Consider the following 16,774-nt stretch of genomic DNA (forward strand, 5'->3'; position numbering starts at 1 on the left):
CTTGTTGTTCTGATAGTCTTGCTCAAAACCTTGGGTGGTTTCACGTCCCTGAGCCTGCATGTACCAATGATGAGGAAACATGTACCTACCTCCCAAGGTTGTTGAGTATTTAGTCCAAATAACATCTTTGTCTCTAAGTAATACTTGGTGCTGCCTTGTTACTGTGCTGTGTTTTACTGACCTGGGATTATGCATGGCTCCAGCATACCACCTCTGTACATTGGGTCTGGACTTCCTGTGACATCAGATTCTATCACATCTAGGAAATCTCTCTTGTAGTTCCTATAGGGCTCCTTCTTCTGACCATCTTTGGTGGCATTTGTGACACTGAAACAGATTGTGGTAATGATGATAATAGCAGCAATAGTGACCTCTTCTAAATCCTTGACACATTTTTACCATACATAGCTCCCGTGATAATTTTGTAAGGCAGTTAGATGAGTAAAAGAAGCAATTAAAGAAAAGACATGTCCAAGGTCAGACAACCAAGGAGTGATAAAATGAGGACCCAGGTATTCTGACCATACCTCCTGTAACCTTAATGACAGACTCTTTCTAGATGCTTGACCTGGAGGCAAGGGCATCGGTTTGGGCCTCTCTTCTCCCTCCAAGTGCCCATCATATCCAAGTGCTCATCTTTTTGGGCAGTCAGTCCCCAGACCGCTTGCCTACTGGCCCTGCTCCCCACCCCTGTCTCTAAGGCAGGAGGGAAAACACGAAGTCTTAGGATACTCTAAAATAGAGCCTCGTTGGAGTTGGGAAGGGCCTGCAGGAGGGATTTGGGGGTGGTTCTGGCAACAGCACTAGGTCTGCTTTATTAGCACCTTCTTGCACTGAGGGTGGGGAGCAGGGTGCTGGGTGTCATTGGAGAAGAAGAGACATTTTAGTGTGCTGTCTTGACAACCGGTTGCATTATTTAGAAGGTGTGGGTGGGTAGGGGCAGGCAGAAGACTGGGTGGATTAACACTTGTGAGATCCCTCCAGCTCATATAGCCTATGCTTGTACTGGGATTATGTAGGTGGGGGAGTTGTCCAGAACATCTAGCTTCCCCACCCCCACCAAGTTTACCCATCTCAGACTCTTTGGGGGCTGCAAGCTTCCTTCCTTAGGCTGTACTAGCTGCCAGATCCCCTGCTTTGGAGTTTGTCCCTTGTTATCTTGTCTCCAAAACAAGCTTCAGGGGTGCCTCAAAGGACAGTTTGTCTTAGTCTCTGCTTTCCTGAGTAGGATGGGCCGGACAACATCTCTGGCCAAATACACTGGGAGAGCTCATCTTTTGTTGCATTTTCAGACGTTGGTGCCTGGCATATGGCCTGATACTAAGTGCTTGTGGCCCATTACTTGAATAATCCACTCTTCATAGGGAATGGTCTTTGGAGGGGGATTCCAAGAGGGGCTGAAATGGAACCCATCAGCTGGAGAAACAGTGGAAGAAGAAGAAGAAGCAGCTGGAGTAGAGTAGAAGACCCCCGACCTTTCACAGTCTTAGCTTTATGCTTTTCAGGAGTCATTCCTTGCTTTGGACAGGGTTACTGGGACCACCAAATGGAATGTGAGGTGATCTAGTGCTTTTTCCCAGGGATGGGAACTACTTCAGGCTAAGTGTTCATACTGGCCACATGTGGGGTGGGGGTGCACAAGTAGGGGCCGGTGAGATCAGTGGAAGACCAGTGGTTAGCCCTGTTTTGAGCACCCCAAAATAGCCAGGCACATAACCTCCACCACACACAGGAAAAATGGGCTGTTATCTCATTTGATCTTTGCCAAAACAAGTGGGTTCTGTGGTTACATCCCTATTTTAGAGATAAGGACACTGAGGTAGAGGGAAATCACGAAACCTGAGGAATACCGTCTGCACGGTCCTTGACCGGAAACACAGTAACTATTACTGTCTGTTATTCACTGTTGTTAATAGTTAAATTTGTATCATACAGATTGCCATTGATGAGCACAGTCCGTTATTAACAAGGAGCAAAAGCAGGACGAAAGCTGTGTCTTCAGGTTGTTAGCCTCACTCTTCGCACCTTCCCCCATGATGCTGGTCCTGTAGGTCTTACACAATGGGTAGGGCGCCATTTGGAGTCCTCTTGCCTGTGGTTCTAGCCGTGTGCACACCACAGCCCTCCTCTCTCTGACTGGCTGCAGGGCTGAAGGGAGGAGTTGTGTCTGCTTGCTTCTTGAAGAGACCACTTCTCTCAGGCCCATTTCCTTTCTGTCAGAGACAATTTTTTTTTCTGGATCCCAGGGTGGGGCCAGGCTACTTTAAGGCATTTCCTGCCCAGGAGTTTATATTTGGCTTCAGAAAAAGGAAAGGGAAATAGGCACGGGGAGTCGGATGAAGAGGTGGTGGCACCGGCTCAAAATAAGCGAACACCAAGGCTTTGCCGCTGAGAGAGGGAAGTAGGAGGTAGTGAGCGCTCAAGACGACTCAGGTGAATGTCATGGTCCACACTCAAGCTGAGTGGAAGAGCTAATAGCTCCCCCATGGGGGGGAGAATGCCTCCACCCTTAGGCAGCGTTCATTTTCTGTTCTTCCTGGATGTTCCTGATTCTTTGCTTTCTGCCCTGGGTCATGTCGTTCTGCCAAGCAGAGCTGCCTAAAGTACGTAGATGCTCAGTTCTGTATCACACACTGTGGGGATAACGGAAGCAAGAGCCCGAAGTGAGGACACTGGTAAGTCGGGAAGCAGAGCTTCCTGTCTGGGCGTTGCCAGAACATTCAGTATCCCTTATCACACTGCATTGGGAGCACCCAGACAAATAGAACCCAGTGAAATGGAACTACCAGTCCAATGGGGAAAACAGCTTCACATGCTCATGAATGTTGAGAGTCGGGGAGGCTTCATGGGCTGGAACGCTCGCTCTAGCCTGAACCTTGGGTGTCTGTTTAGAGTAGGCCAATTTCTGCCCCAGGTTTTGGACAATGAGGAGCCGATTAGGCTGCCGAATAGGAGAGTGACTGGGTTAGGGCTGGAGTCTTTGGGAGGAGAAGCTAGTAGGCTAACCTGTGGACAGGAATGACTGGAAACTAGAAACACAGAGGGCTGAATTGCTCTAGGCATGCAATTCCGGAACATAGTTGTGTATGGGAAACCTGACCATTTAGTGGGAGAAGTTGTTAGGCGCTGATGACTCAATCAAGATGTAGGAGGAAACAGGAGGACACGGTGTTGGATGGCTTTTGGAGCAAGAACGGCAGCAGAGCTCTTCCCTCCCATTCCCTTTTGGAGTACCTGACACCAAATGCATCTTCCTCCACAATCCAGGACAGCTCGTCTGCTGAACCGCCCATTGCCATTTACAGCTCTGACTCGAGAGGTTGGGGAAGAGCAACCAGAAGATGAGAAACTGGGTTCAGAGAGAGGTAGTGGCTTCCCTGAGACTGTACACAAATTGGCAGGGATGGGGGAGTTAAAACTCTGAGGTGGTTTGCCTGGCCTTCAGCCCGAAGGGTTGGGCCCATCCTGCAGCGGGGAGCAGTTACTGCTGCTCTAGCCTCTGCCTTGGACTAGTTTGGTTGGCATCTCTTGCCTCTAGGCTGGAGACTGGAATGGGTGGAATAGCGCATAGCTTATTAAACCAAATGTCTGTCCTTGTCGGTGGTGACCTTGTCAGAGCACCTGGGACTAAGTTGGGGACAGGAGCCCCTGGGGGTAAGAAAGCTAATAGAGCAAATGCAGCAGAGCAGGTGGTAGCTTTGACCTTCACTGTCACAGGGAAACCCTGGGTCGGGTTGGAATGTCAGCTGTCTACTTTGGCCCCACTCTGCCAATTGCTAGCCTAGGAGACCACAGGCCCGGTTGCCTCTGGACCCAGATACTCAAACAGCTCCGGTGAGCCAGGATTTACTTAACCTCACCGCTCCTGTGAGTCTTTTTGTTTACAACTCCTTACAGGACTCAGACCACTACTTTGGGGAGCCTTGTGTACTTTTCATATATGTAGAACTCCATACCAGAGCTGCCCCCTCTCTGGCTGAGCCCTAAAGTCAAAGGATCTCCACTGGCAGTGGTGTCTATGCTGCCCGAGGGTATCTGGGTAAGACTGAAACCGACACTTTAGACATCCCTCTCCCTCTCCTCTAGTTGGAATGATCAAAAAATGTCTCCAGACACTGTCCAACGAGAAGGGAATCTGTCCCTGGGTGGGAATCCTTCCAGTAGGGACTCCAAGTTTTACCCTGTGAGCAGGTACAGACATGAAGTATCAGAGGAGAGGCACATGAGAGGGTCTGCACATGCGCACCTAGCTAGCCCAAAACTTCAGTAGCTTGAGAGCTTGCTACCACCCTCTCCCATACAAGCCTCCCAAGCTCTGTGCTTTGTAGGCCCTTCATTCGTGAGGGGAAGACTCCAAAAGGATTGCTCACATGGGCCGAGGAGCTTGGCATCCAGCTGCAGTTCCGGCAGAGACTCAGGCTGCTATCTGAACAGGTGCAGCAGGGCCCCCAGTTCTGCCCAACGACCTAGCGAGCAGAAGGCCAGCCAGTGTCTAGTACTGCCAAAGTAGGGCGGCTGAAACCCAGTGGCCCTTGCCATGGTGCCCCTCCAGAGAGGATTGGAATGTGGGATGGGAGCTATTTTCGTCTTGTCTCCCTTCCTCCCTGCTCCTCCTTCCCTGCCAGCCCTGAGTTGAAGTGGCAATTCCAGCTAAGAACAGCAGGAGCAGCAAGTGGTGGGTCTTCCAGTAGGCAGAAAATTACTTACCCTCTTCCACCTCCTGGGCAAGAAGGGATGTGGCAGTGGGCCCAGAATACCTGGCAGTTCAGTGAAGACCCCTTTCTCTCTATCCCAAAGAGGTAGGAAAGCCAGCTAGTCACCTGTCACCTCTCTTGGCTATACCTCTAAGAGTAACATTTCCATACGGGGCTCAAAGGCTAGGTGGGTAAATGTGTCCATAAGGAGGACACAGAAGGGGCAATTAGGGCCAGTGCCAAGGATGGTAGCTTCTGAGCTGCAAAGTCCCCTATCAAGGCCATTCTGTCTTGAAAAGTCTCCTCTCCAGGGGTGGGGAGTGAAAACAGGAAATGGACCTTGAATCAGCCAAGAGAAATGAACTGAGAAATTTTTAGGCAGGGCTTAGCATCTCCTAGCTGCAGTACAGGCTCTGTAGTGGTATGTAGCCCCACTGCCTGCCTCTCTCTCCTGGCTCAACCCAGGGCTTCACAGAGCCTACCCTGGGAACTTACATTGTCCCATAGATAGTGGTATCCCAGTACACTTGGGATACCAGCTTTTCCTCCTGTTCCCACTAAAAGTGGAAGAGACCAGCATTGATACCAGACCCTGCTTTGTGAGGCATCCGACCTATGACAAGGGTCATGGGGGAGATGCCTTTCCAAACAGGAAGCTAGTAAGTAAGGTAAAGGAGACTGCCATGTCTGCTGAAAGACAGGTTTAGTCAGCTAACGGTTTGATTAAATGACCTTCACAAACACCCACAGACTTCTTCTCCTCTCCCCACCATAGGCGCTCAGATTAGTGTTAGTCAAACTCCCTTGCCTGTTCCCTCAAGGCCTGGAGCTAACCTCTGCTAGTGGCTCAAAGAGGCTTGATTCTGGCCTCTGGAGAGCATCTTTCCAGGGCTCTATATGTGTGTGTGGCTATTTGGCTAGTCAAGGCTGGTAGGGCAGGAGTTCTTTATCTCTCCTGTACTTCAGAAGCATCTGTAGAACTCACAGAAGCAAAGAAACAAGTGAAATCCAACTTCATCCCAAGAGATTCTAATGTAATCAGTCAAGTCACTGGCATATTTCAACTCTGCCCAGGAGCTAGTGGGCACTAGAGTAGAAGGTGATGGAGAAATGAGATGGCATACCCAAGGGCAGTACCTCCTAAGAAACAGTTTCATGTCAGGCCTTGTGACATGTGTGCGTTCCCTGCCTCAGGCCCATTGCCTTACCTGGTGACCAGGTCTGAGATGGACTTTTTCGGTTGAGAAAGAGAAGGATGAGCCTGGAGCCTGGGCAGCTCTTTTGCAGACCACTGAGTATCTAGACAAAAGCACCTTAATTTAAGCAGATAAACGTGTGAAGAGGGGTACCCATCCCTAGACTAAGGTTCATGCCGTTGGCAGAGTGAGGCCTTACTTGTCTCCTGCAACAGTTTCCTGGTGCCTTATCTAGTCCTCCTAACTCTCTTCTCATCTCGCTGTAACTAATACAGCATCTCACGGCCCTTAAACTCTTCAGGGCTTACAGAGTTCAAGTAGCCTTAAGCAAACTCTCCCTCTGTAATGCTAACTTATTTGTCACATTTAAAACCAGCAAAGGAAGACTGTGGGTGTATGGCTCAGCTGCAGAGGGCTAGCCTGGACAAATGAGGTCCTGGATTCTATGTCCAGCACAGAAACAAACAGGAAGAGGAGGGGAGGAAGGAGAGGAGGAGGAAGAGGACCACCAAAGGTCTGATCACACTCATGTGGTAACCAAGGAAGTTGGCAGGAGACTTTTTTTTCCTTTTATTGAAAATAGAATCTTTTCTCACACACTATATCCTGATTATAGTTTCCCCTCCCTCTACTCCTCCCAGTTCCTCCCCACATCCCCTCCCCTCTGGATCCACTCCCTTTCTGTCATTAGAAAAGAACAGGCTTCTAAGAGATAACAAGCAAACATGACAAAATAACATATAATAAGATGAAGCAAAGACTATCATTGAAGTTGGACACGGCAACCTGGCTGGAGGAAAAGAGGCAGAGACCCTCTTATTTTCACAGTTGGGGGTCCCATGAAATGCTAAGCTAACCGCTATAATATATATGCAGAGGACCTAGAGCAGACCTGTGTAGGCCCTGTGCTTGCTAATTCAGTCTCCGTGAGCTCATGTGCCTTGCTTAGCTGATTCAAAGGGCGGTGTTCTAGCAGGAGTCTTTAATCCCATTGTATGAATGTGGCAACCATAGTTTAGAGAAGGAAGCAAGGTGTCCAAGATGATTTAAGCAGTAAGCAGGGAAACTGGCTTGATTAGAATTTCCCCCTTAATTCAGTTGTTACTATTAGGCATTATCCTAGTAGACAGATATTGGTGCTATTTTTCCTGAATGTGTGAAAATTTCCCGTGTTCATAGGATGTCAGCAACAGGACCCCTGCTTTGCACCTTGGTCCCTCCTCTGCATAAAAAATGCTGTGTGCTAAGATCTGTGGTATGTGACTTGGATACATGTAGATGCATGAATTGTCATTGGCTTCTAAGTCTTCTGCTATACTGCTCTTAGTGCCCTCCTTTTCCTGACACTCCCTACAGGATCCTTGTGGGTAGAGTAGAGCTGTGAGGCCCGACTCCTGTCTGGAGCTTCCTATCACTCTATGCCCTGACTCTTAAGTGTGTATTAGTTGGGAATCTCCCCAGGGAGAGAGTCTGAGCTTTAATATAGATGGAATCCAGTCTGTGCCAGCTGAATGCTGACTGACCTGCCCTGGCTTTGGCCAGTGCACCAGCTGCAGAATCCATCAGTTGAAACTGCTGGCAGTCATGCTTTGGAATCTGCACATCTGGACACAGAGGTTAGGGCCAGGGGCTACAGACATTCTTGCCTCACTCGCCTCAGCCTGCCCAGTGTCACTCTTCCTGTTGGGCACATAAGCCAGTTCTCAGTCTGGGCTGGGCTGGTTCCAGCCTCAGGTGATTTGCCTTTAATGTAGGTGGGGGGGGGGGGGGTCACTTCTGGCCTAGCCTGACAGGCTGGGACATGTTAGATGGATGAAGCAAAGTACTTTAGTTCACCCCTTAATCACCAAGACATATGTCGCTGACTGTTCCATCTGAGAGGGAGCCTCAGGGCCTCCAGGCCTTCCTGAGATGGTCTATTGTCAGAAGTCAGTGTCCCTGACATCCTGCTCAATAATAACGCATTACATTCTCTGGATTCCTGCTATGGAGGGCTGCTGAGGAATTCAGTCCTGAGACCTACCCCAAACTCCTTTCTCTGAAGTCTTTGCTGCTTAACCTTAGCTCCCTGGGCCAGTTGGCTCCAATTCTGAGATTGATGGGACACATTCATCAGACACAGAAGCTTGTGTTGTCCAGGCTACTTTCTCCAGTTCTCCCTTTTATTTAGAACTTTCAAAACCAGATCTTGGAGGGAACACAGTTATTGAGTGCTTGGCATAGTGCGCCAGTGGTTCTCTCTCCCTTAGTGTTGCACTTAATGGCCCTTTTAGTGGAGGCAACAGAGAGATTTATAACTTGCCCATTGTCAGAGATGGTGACTGGCAATATCAGGATTTGAACTGAGGCCTGTGATTTCACTAAACAAAAGGGAGCAGAAAAGAGTTTTTTAGAACTTTAGAACCTTGCTTGCCTGGACTCTGGGGGCTGGTAATGTAATGCCATAGGAAAGAACACCAAACACGAAATTAAATGATCAGGGTTGTAGCTTCAGTTATGATATTTAATTCTGGGTTACACTGGATACTTACCGTTTTTATTTTGGGTGCGTTTGCACACTATAGCTTGAAATAATATTAATACAGGGCTGGCGAGAAGTGCACACACACATAGATAGATAGATAGATAGATAGATAGATAGATAGATAGATAGTAGATAGAAGTGTTCCTGTCATGCAGAGGATTAGTGACCATACCAGACTTGTTACCCTTTTGAGGTCACCGTCTCTTGCTCACACCTCTCCGGAAAGTCTGCCCCAGTCCTTTCTTCAGACTTTTCTTTTTGTCCTAACGACAAGAAAGCAAAGCTGGTTGCCATGCAGGGTGCTCAGATCCTAGAAGTGCCTTCTGTTGGGACTATGGTGGAAACAGGACAAGGAAATGGTTGTGGTAGTCAAACCCTAGGCTTCAGATGCTCTCTTATTTGGTGTGTGTAGTTCCCTTTCCCCTTCCTTTGGCCCTGAACCATTGGCCTGCGGAGGTGAATCTTTTACCAGGCCTGCATCGCCCCCTGTCAGACAAGCTGAGGTACTGCTAGCAGGGCTCTGACCCCGAGATGCCTCTTAGGAAGTTGCACTACAAGGGCACACACAGAGCTGTGGGTGCTCACATGGACCAAGAAATCTGCATGCATAATATAGGCGCACTATCCTGTACTGATCCTCATGGCTCGTAACCATGAGAAGATTTGGTTGCAGCTGTATGTAAAGACAGATGCCAGTGTGGATGCTGAGTTGATGCATGTACTTGGAGAAATTCACAGACACCCCTGCCCTACCCATTTGCCCCAAAGCCTGCCAGTACACCAAAGCTTGCCAGACATTCTCTTTTCCTCCCAATTCTCTTCAGTGTGTGATTCTTAGAGGAGTTTATTACTATTTTTGATACCCACCCCTCTCCCACTCTTCTCTTCCTTGTCTACTTGCATTTCAGAATGAGTGTTTTACGAGTCCTTTTTCTCATCAATCCTGGCTGCCAGGGTTTCCTCCTAGATGTCCTTGTGAGGGAGCACTAAGAAGATAGAAAAAACCTGTCTTAGGAAAAAACCAGCACTTTCCTTAGCATTCCTGGGTCAGCAAGGCCACCACACACTCTAAATAAATGGAGGGAATGTTGCGGGCAAGACTCCATGGTCAGAGCAGTTCTTCTGAGACCAGCAGCTTTCCCCTGCCAAGCCCACAATGCCACAGTGCATGGTTGCAGGATACCCCCGCCCCAGGCAGTACCTTGGCAGTGCCTACATGGGGAACAAGTAGCTACTGCTACATAGTCCCAGGAGTCTGCTGCTAGTGTTTAGTCTCTCTGGTGACCAGGAGGGCCTCCTCTGTGGCTCCTGTCTGGCTTTCCATTGTAGCCAGCCCTGTGTCAGGTATTCCTAGAGCAGAATAGAAAGGCCAACCTAGCTATTACCCTCCAAGACCCCCACAGGCCAGTATTATGGCGGCCTAATGTTGGGCACTGGAGTGTTCCACAAATAGGCTGAGCCCATAAGGAGAGGCAGGACTGTCCTGGGGAAGGAGGACTGGACATTAATGAGTAGGTGGGGAGGGAAAGAACCAGGAAAGCTGCTGTCACAAGGGCTGGAAGCCCAGAGAAGAGCCAGACTTACCTCAGACTCCAGTTTCGGCACGACCATTTTGTCAGCTATGAGACTGTAGGCAAGTCTCCTTTCCCATCCTATCCACCTTCCTCCCTTCCTCCCTTCTCTCAAGCCAAGGCTGGTCTTGAACTCACAATCCTCCTACCTCTACCTCCTAAATTCTGGGATTGTAGGCATGTCTTATGCCTGGCTTGAGTCATTTCCTTTCAAAGTTTGTTTCTATGGCTGGTAGAATGAGAGTAGAACCTTCTTTTCAAGTGATTGTGTCTTGAAGGAGATTGGCCTTTCAGTGGGCTGGAGGATGATGGGCAGGATAGTGACAATGGAAGTAGGAAGTATTGTTGGGCAGCTCATATCTCCTAGCAGAACTAGGATACTCCACCTCGGGCCTGGAAGACTGACAGTTCTAGAAGCTGATGGTGGTGGTGTGTTTTGGTCTAGGTCGTGGGGTGGGAGAGTGGGAGGGATTTGGGGCAGGCGGGAAATGAGGTTCAGGAAAGCTATGGTAGACACAGGAAGTAGAGCTAAGAGAGCAAAGGGTGCCACATTGGCTAGCCGCCTTGTGCCTTCCTTGCTGTTCCTGAACCATCAGAACCAGGTATGCTTGCCTACTGTATGTGAGGCAGTATTCACCCAGTACCCTGCTATTCTTTTCTTCTTTTCCAGACAGGGTTTCTCTGTGTAACAGCTCTGGCTGTCCTGGAACTTCCTTTGTAGACAAGGCTGGCCTCGAATTCACAGAGATCTGACTACTGCCTGCCTCTGCCTCTCAAGTGCTGGGATTAACTCTGCCCGGTTCTTTTCCTCTGTTCTGTTTTAGAAGCGGAGGCCAAAAAAGCATGTGAATGGCTTCGGGCAACAGGATTTCCTCAGTATGCTCAGCTTTTTGAAGGTAAAGCCACTTAGTTGCTCTCCCCATCCTATTCCCGAACTTGCTTTCTCCTGCAGCTTTTCATCTGCAAAATGTGTAAAATACATCCTCACTGCAGCCACATGCACACAAAAACTGACTGTTGTATCCCGATCCTCCTCAGCTTTGTGCGTGGACTTTACTCCTGGAGCTCAGAACTCTTCTGAGACTGCTGTCATCAGCTTCCAACTCTGGTGCCAGCCATGATTTAAAGGCTCCCAGCTTGTTCACTGTGTGCCTCCTGATGATAATGTGAAGGGGAAATTGTGCATCCTTGTGGCTCAGTGTGGACCCCACTTTGCCCATGTGATAACCTCATTTCTGCTTTCCTTCATTTCTCTTCATTTTTCTGGGTTTTGTTCTTAGAGTCCTTGATGATTGTTTCCTCTTCCCCTGTTTTTCACACACCCCTGCTGCACCCTCACTTCAACCCTGTCAGACTCACTCATGACCTCCATTGCCACTTCCCAGCCCTCATCTTACTCTTATCTCTCAGTAGTACTCAGTACTGGTAGCCACTCCCTTTGGATTTCTGAAATCCCTCCATCTGCCTCTTCATCTCTGGCTGCTGCCCTCTGTCTATTTGCTGACTCTGCTTCCTCTAACTGGCATCTAAATATTAGGGTGTCCCAGGGCTCATTCCAGATCCTTTGTTCTCTCCATATTTCTTTGCTATGAGATGCTCATTCATCTTTCCTATGACAGCTCCTGAATGGGTCTGTTCAGACCTCAGTTCAGAGCTTCTGGTTCATCTAATCAACTGTAGATGAATTTCTAAGTGGTCTTATTAAATAAAAAACACGGAGCCAAATATAGGGGCGAATGCCTTAGAGATGAGGGAAATAGGCATAGCCACCAGCTAACCTTATCTCACCACGTTGCAGCTTCCAAAGTGTGCTACTTCCTGTCTACCCACACCTTTATTACCTTGCTGTTCTACCCTCTCATTGGCTGTCTTAGCCCAGCTACCTCACTCCTTTGTCACTGCCTGTCTGTACAGACCTCCAGGTCTCTATGGTTGGTACTGGGATTAAAGGCGTGTGTCAACCACGCTTGGCTCTGTTCCCTGGTGTGGCCTTGAACACACGGAGACCCTGCCTGCCACATGATCAGATTAAGGGCATGTGCTACCACTGCCTGACTTTTATGTTTACTTAAAATAGCTTGCTATTTCCTCTGATCTCCAGGCAAACTTTATTAACATACAAATAAAATATCACCACATTTCAGCACAAATAAAATATCACCACATTTCCTCTTTTTTCTAATAAAAATAAAAAATAATAAAAAGTTATAACTAATATAAGAAAAACTATATACAATAAGTATAATAACTATATACAGTATATACAAGCAATAAAGATATCAACAATGTCTAGTCCATTTGCATTTGACAAACTCAGAGAAAATATCTACCTTTTTATCTATATTGTATCTATATCCTCTCTTTTCAGAGTAGATTCAATAATCTATCTCTTATCTATATTCTCTTTTTCTTTTTCTCTTTTTTTAAACAAGAACCCTGAATCTAATCTCCTTTGTTTAGCTTTTGGTTTTTGACCATTAACAATTAGCAATTTGTAACCAAACATCGTAAACAATGACAATAGCCTAATAAACTTATCTGGGGTCAAAGAACAGAACAGTCACTAGGTAGAGATAGAGGCCAGAAAATGGTGGCACACATACCTTTAATCCTAGCATTCCAGAGAGTGGGGGATTTAGCTCAGTGGTAGAGTGTTTGCCTAGCAAGTGCAAGGCCCTGGGTTTGGTCCTCAGCTCCGGGAAAAAAAAAAAAAAAAAAAAAAAAAAAAAAAAAAAAAAAAAAAAAAAAAAAAAAAAAAAAAAAAAAAAAAATCCTAGCATTCTGGGGGTAGAGATCCATCTGGATCTCTGTGAGTTCAAAGCCACACTGGAAACAGCCAGGCATGGTGATATATGCCTTTAATCCCAGGAAGTGATGGCAGGGAGCAGAAAGGTATATAAGGCGTGAGGACCAGGAACTAGAGTCTTTTTAAGCTTTTAGGCTTTCAGCAGCAGTACAGCTGAGATCCATTCAGATGAGGACTCAGAGGCTTTCAGTCCGAGGAAACAAGATCAGCTGAGGAACTGGCAAGGTGAGGTTTGCTGTGGCTGGTTCTGTTTTTCTGATCTTCCAGCTTTCACTCCAATACCTGGCTCTGGATTTGTTTTTATTAATAAGACCTTTTAGAAATTCACGTTACAATCAGCCACCAACTCAATGTCTTTACTCTGAGATTTGCCAAGCCTAAAACAACTCCTAAAGGCACAGCCATGCACTCTATTGCTTGGGTTCCGTATAGTCAGGAGTTATCCTGAATTTCCTTGTTCCCCATGGCTCAACATCTCTTCTTCCAGAATGAACACATTTCTTAACACCTCCATTGCCAGCCTGCTGTGATCCACCACTGCTCATCGGGACTAATGCACCAGGATCCTTCTTGACCTCCATACTTCTATTTCACTACCCCAGACCTGTCCACCACAGCATGTGAGCACATGCCTTGTGTGCACCCTGACTAACCACTCTCCTCCTTTATTCAGTACTTCCTTGGATCCTTTCTACTCCCTGCTCCTACCCAGGTCTCTCCCTCAGCAGAACCTTGGGATTTGTGTTACTTGTGGCTCAGACTCCTTCTAGTTTCCCTGCTTATCCAGCTTGTTCTCAGGCCTCAGGCCTTCTCTCTCAGAAATCTCCCCAGAAAGGCCTGGGCTGACTACATCTCATCAAACAGCCACACGTGCACCAGCGGCTGTTTGTCCTGTCACCAGTGATCGGGTTTTTCATGGCATCTATGTTATCTCATTGTTGTGTCTCATTTACGGCCTGTTACCTGTGTGAGTATAAACTCCCTGAAGGTGGGGACTCCAGTTTTGTGTTGTTCACTACCACCCTGCACAGTACCTGGCATGAATTGCTTATCAGCATCAGTTCAATGAGTAAATGTATGAATGGGTTTATCTTTCTCCCCTTTCTCCATATCTTCCCTTTTCCACTACTTCCCCTAAGTCCTGGCTTCCACTGCTTTGGGTAGTCATTCTATGGCTACACGCTCTTCTCCCTGCCCTGGCTCCCTCCCTACACCCCATAATTTGCGTGAGCCTGTAGGAGGTCTTCTGTCAGAAAGCCGAGAATTCAAATGAAAGAGAAGAACTTAGGTTGGCTCTTGGCAGCCATGGAAAGTCTCAGGCCTGTTGTCTGGACCTGGACCTTCTTTACTTGGTTCTTTATTTCAGCTCAGACCTCCTAGACATTCTCTGGCTTTTCCCTCAGTTACCAACTCCGACTTCCCCAGGTTCCCTCAGGCTCATTAGCTTTCTTTCCCTGTAACACAGTACCTGAGTGTGGTAGTTTGAATGTAATTGGCTCCATAATCTCATAGGGAGTGGCACTACGAGGAGGTATGGCTTTCTTGGAGTAGGTATGGCCTTGTTGGAGGAAGTGTGTCACTGTGGAGGCAGGCTTTGAGATCTCATATATGCTCAAGCCATGCCAAGGATCTCAGTTCACTTCCTGTTGCCTGCAAGATGTAGAGCTCTCAGTTACTTCTCCAGTACCATGTTTGCCTGCACATCTCTATGTCCCATCATGATGATAATGGACTAAACCTCTGAAACTGTAAGCCAGCCAATTAAATGTTTTCCTTTACAGGAGTTGACATGGTTATAGTGTCTCTTCACAGCAATAGAAATCCTAACTAAGACACTGAGATAAACAACTTAAAAGGAGGGACAATTTATTTGGCCTTGTGGTTTCCATCCATGGTTGCTTGGTCCTGTTGCTTTGGGCCTATAGTCAGGTAGAACATCATGGTGGAAAGGCAGAGTGGAGGAAAGCTTGCCTCCTCATAGTGGGCTAAGAAGGAAGGGTTAGGAGGGATAGTGTGGGTTATGAGTGAAGTTCTGATAACCATTCAATGAATGACTCAACTCCTTTTACCAAGCCCTACCTCCTAAAGGCTACACCACATTCTGAGCACCTGTAGCTGGAGACTTAAGCCTTCTACCCATGCCTTAGACTCATAGATTCTCAAGTTCTATGTGGTTCTCAATGTTTATAATGCTGCGACCCTTTAATACAGTTCCTCATGTTGTGATTACCCCAACCATAAAATTATTTCGTTGCTACGTCATTTTGCTAATGTCATGAAATGTCAATATCTAATATGTGACCCCTGTGGGTCTAAGGTCTAAGGATTAAAGACCTTAAGGGCCAGATGCTACCACCTCTATTTTATTCCTAGCCTTGCCTTCTGCTGTGACCCTTACCTTCTTGCTTCCTTTCTTTCTTGCCCCTACCCCGCACAGTTCAAGGGGTGCCAGGGCCATTTCTGATCCCCTGCAGCCAGACTCATCTTTGCTTCTTTCCACCACACAGAAGGTGTGTTCCCCCTGGATATTGGCTCTGTGAAGAAGGACTACAGTTTTCTGGACCAGGACTCTCTGGGGGCCCTGTGCAGGTAGGGGGCTGAGGGCCAGGTCTAGGAAGCCTTAGGCCCAGTTTTGTGCTTCTTCTTAGAAATGACAACCCTCTTGCACCTTCTATTAGAGAGGAACATAGTTTATGAATGAGGCTCATTTTTTTTGCAATCACACTGCTCATTGTGGTTACTGTGTCTATAACGCCTTCCTCTACCCCCCCCCCCCCCATCACTGTAGCTAGAAGATCCAGATCTGGTCTTGATTCATATTCCTCAAAGCATGTCTTGGACTAAGTTTCTTTCCACTTAAACCAGCTCTGATGTTTTCCTAAGGCTAAACCGTGATTTCTCCATGTATCTATTAAAGTCACCTTGCTGGTTAGCCTCTGTATTCTGCTCCTCCTCCCCTACAAAGCCATCCTCTCTACAGCCAGCAGAATCAGTTTTTTAAAATAAGTACGTTCCTCTGTTTAAAATCAACCACTGCCTGTATGCAAAAATACAAAACCTTTTCAACATGCCACATTTGCCATCCTGCTTTTTTCCCTCCCCTAGCTTCAATCACACCCTCTCCCACTAGTTTCTTTGTTGACTGACTGTTCCCCTCCATACCTTGTCAAAGTCTCCTGTAGAAGTCTGGAATAGCTGTCCCTGCTTCCAAGGAAGCCTTCTTTGACTGTACCCCAACTCTTCCTGAAAGTTCCTGGTCTCATCCCCAGTGGGTCTGCTGTGCCTTCTGCATGCTCTTTTCCTGAACCTGTCCCCTTTGTAGTGGGTCATTTCTATGTCTATCAGTACCTGGAGGACAGAGGCTCTACTCTTCCCAGCATCATCATTAAGAGATCATGCACACTACGCTTGGAAGAGTTTTGCCCACTTGGCCTTGGGAAATGGTGGTTGGCATCTTGAAAGTGTCTTGGTAGGCTATGTCAGGCTCTGGGGATTTGGGGACCTTGGGTGAACATGTACTTTGTATTGCAGGAGGCTGATGACCTTGAACAATTGTGCTTCGATGAAGCTTGAGGTTCATTTTCAATGCAAACAGGTGAATGCCAGCAAGGGGCAAGGTCTATGGTCTCTCCATACCTGGGAAAATCCTGGAACATGCCCTTGTGAACAAGCTCCCTTATCCAAGGAATCCAGGGTCTCCAGCATGGGAGTGGACATGCAGGGTCCTCCTGTGCTGCGGGCCCTGTGAGATCACTTAGGGTTTTGATGAGCCTCACTTATAGGAGCACATGAGAGGGAGCAGCCTGACTCATGCCTGGCCCTATACCCTCTTCCAACCACCACTCCTTTTTGTGTTTATCAGCACTTGATCTAGGGATGGCTTTCTTTAGAGAAATCCGCTTAAGAGAAAACTACTTACTACTTGGATTGTCATGGCTAAAATTCCTTGAATAGGAGAAGGACAGGGCAATGTGGCAGAAAGA

General features: G+C 47.5%; 1 protein-coding gene across 6 annotated transcripts in view; it reads left to right on the forward strand.

Moving 5' to 3' along the window:
• Positions 1–16,774, forward strand: part of Stard8 (StAR related lipid transfer domain containing 8) — a 77,939-nt gene that overhangs the window by 51,310 nt on the left and 9,855 nt on the right. For 4 of the 6 annotated variants that reach the window (XM_036175091.1, XM_036175094.1, XM_036175095.1 and 1 more), the window contains 3 exons: positions 10,810–10,881; positions 15,299–15,380; positions 16,323–16,386. In XM_036175091.1, the coding sequence (XP_036030984.1) occupies positions 10,810–10,881; positions 15,299–15,380; positions 16,323–16,386 (218 nt within the window). Of the gene's footprint in view, positions 1–10,809; positions 10,882–15,298; positions 15,381–16,322; positions 16,387–16,774 lie in introns of those variants that run through there. The other 2 variants (XM_036175092.1, XM_036175093.1) reach the window with 2 other exon arrangements.

This window comes from Onychomys torridus, chromosome X, assembly GCF_903995425.1.
Source record: "Onychomys torridus chromosome X, mOncTor1.1, whole genome shotgun sequence".
NCBI lineage: Eukaryota > Metazoa > Chordata > Mammalia > Rodentia > Cricetidae > Onychomys > Onychomys torridus.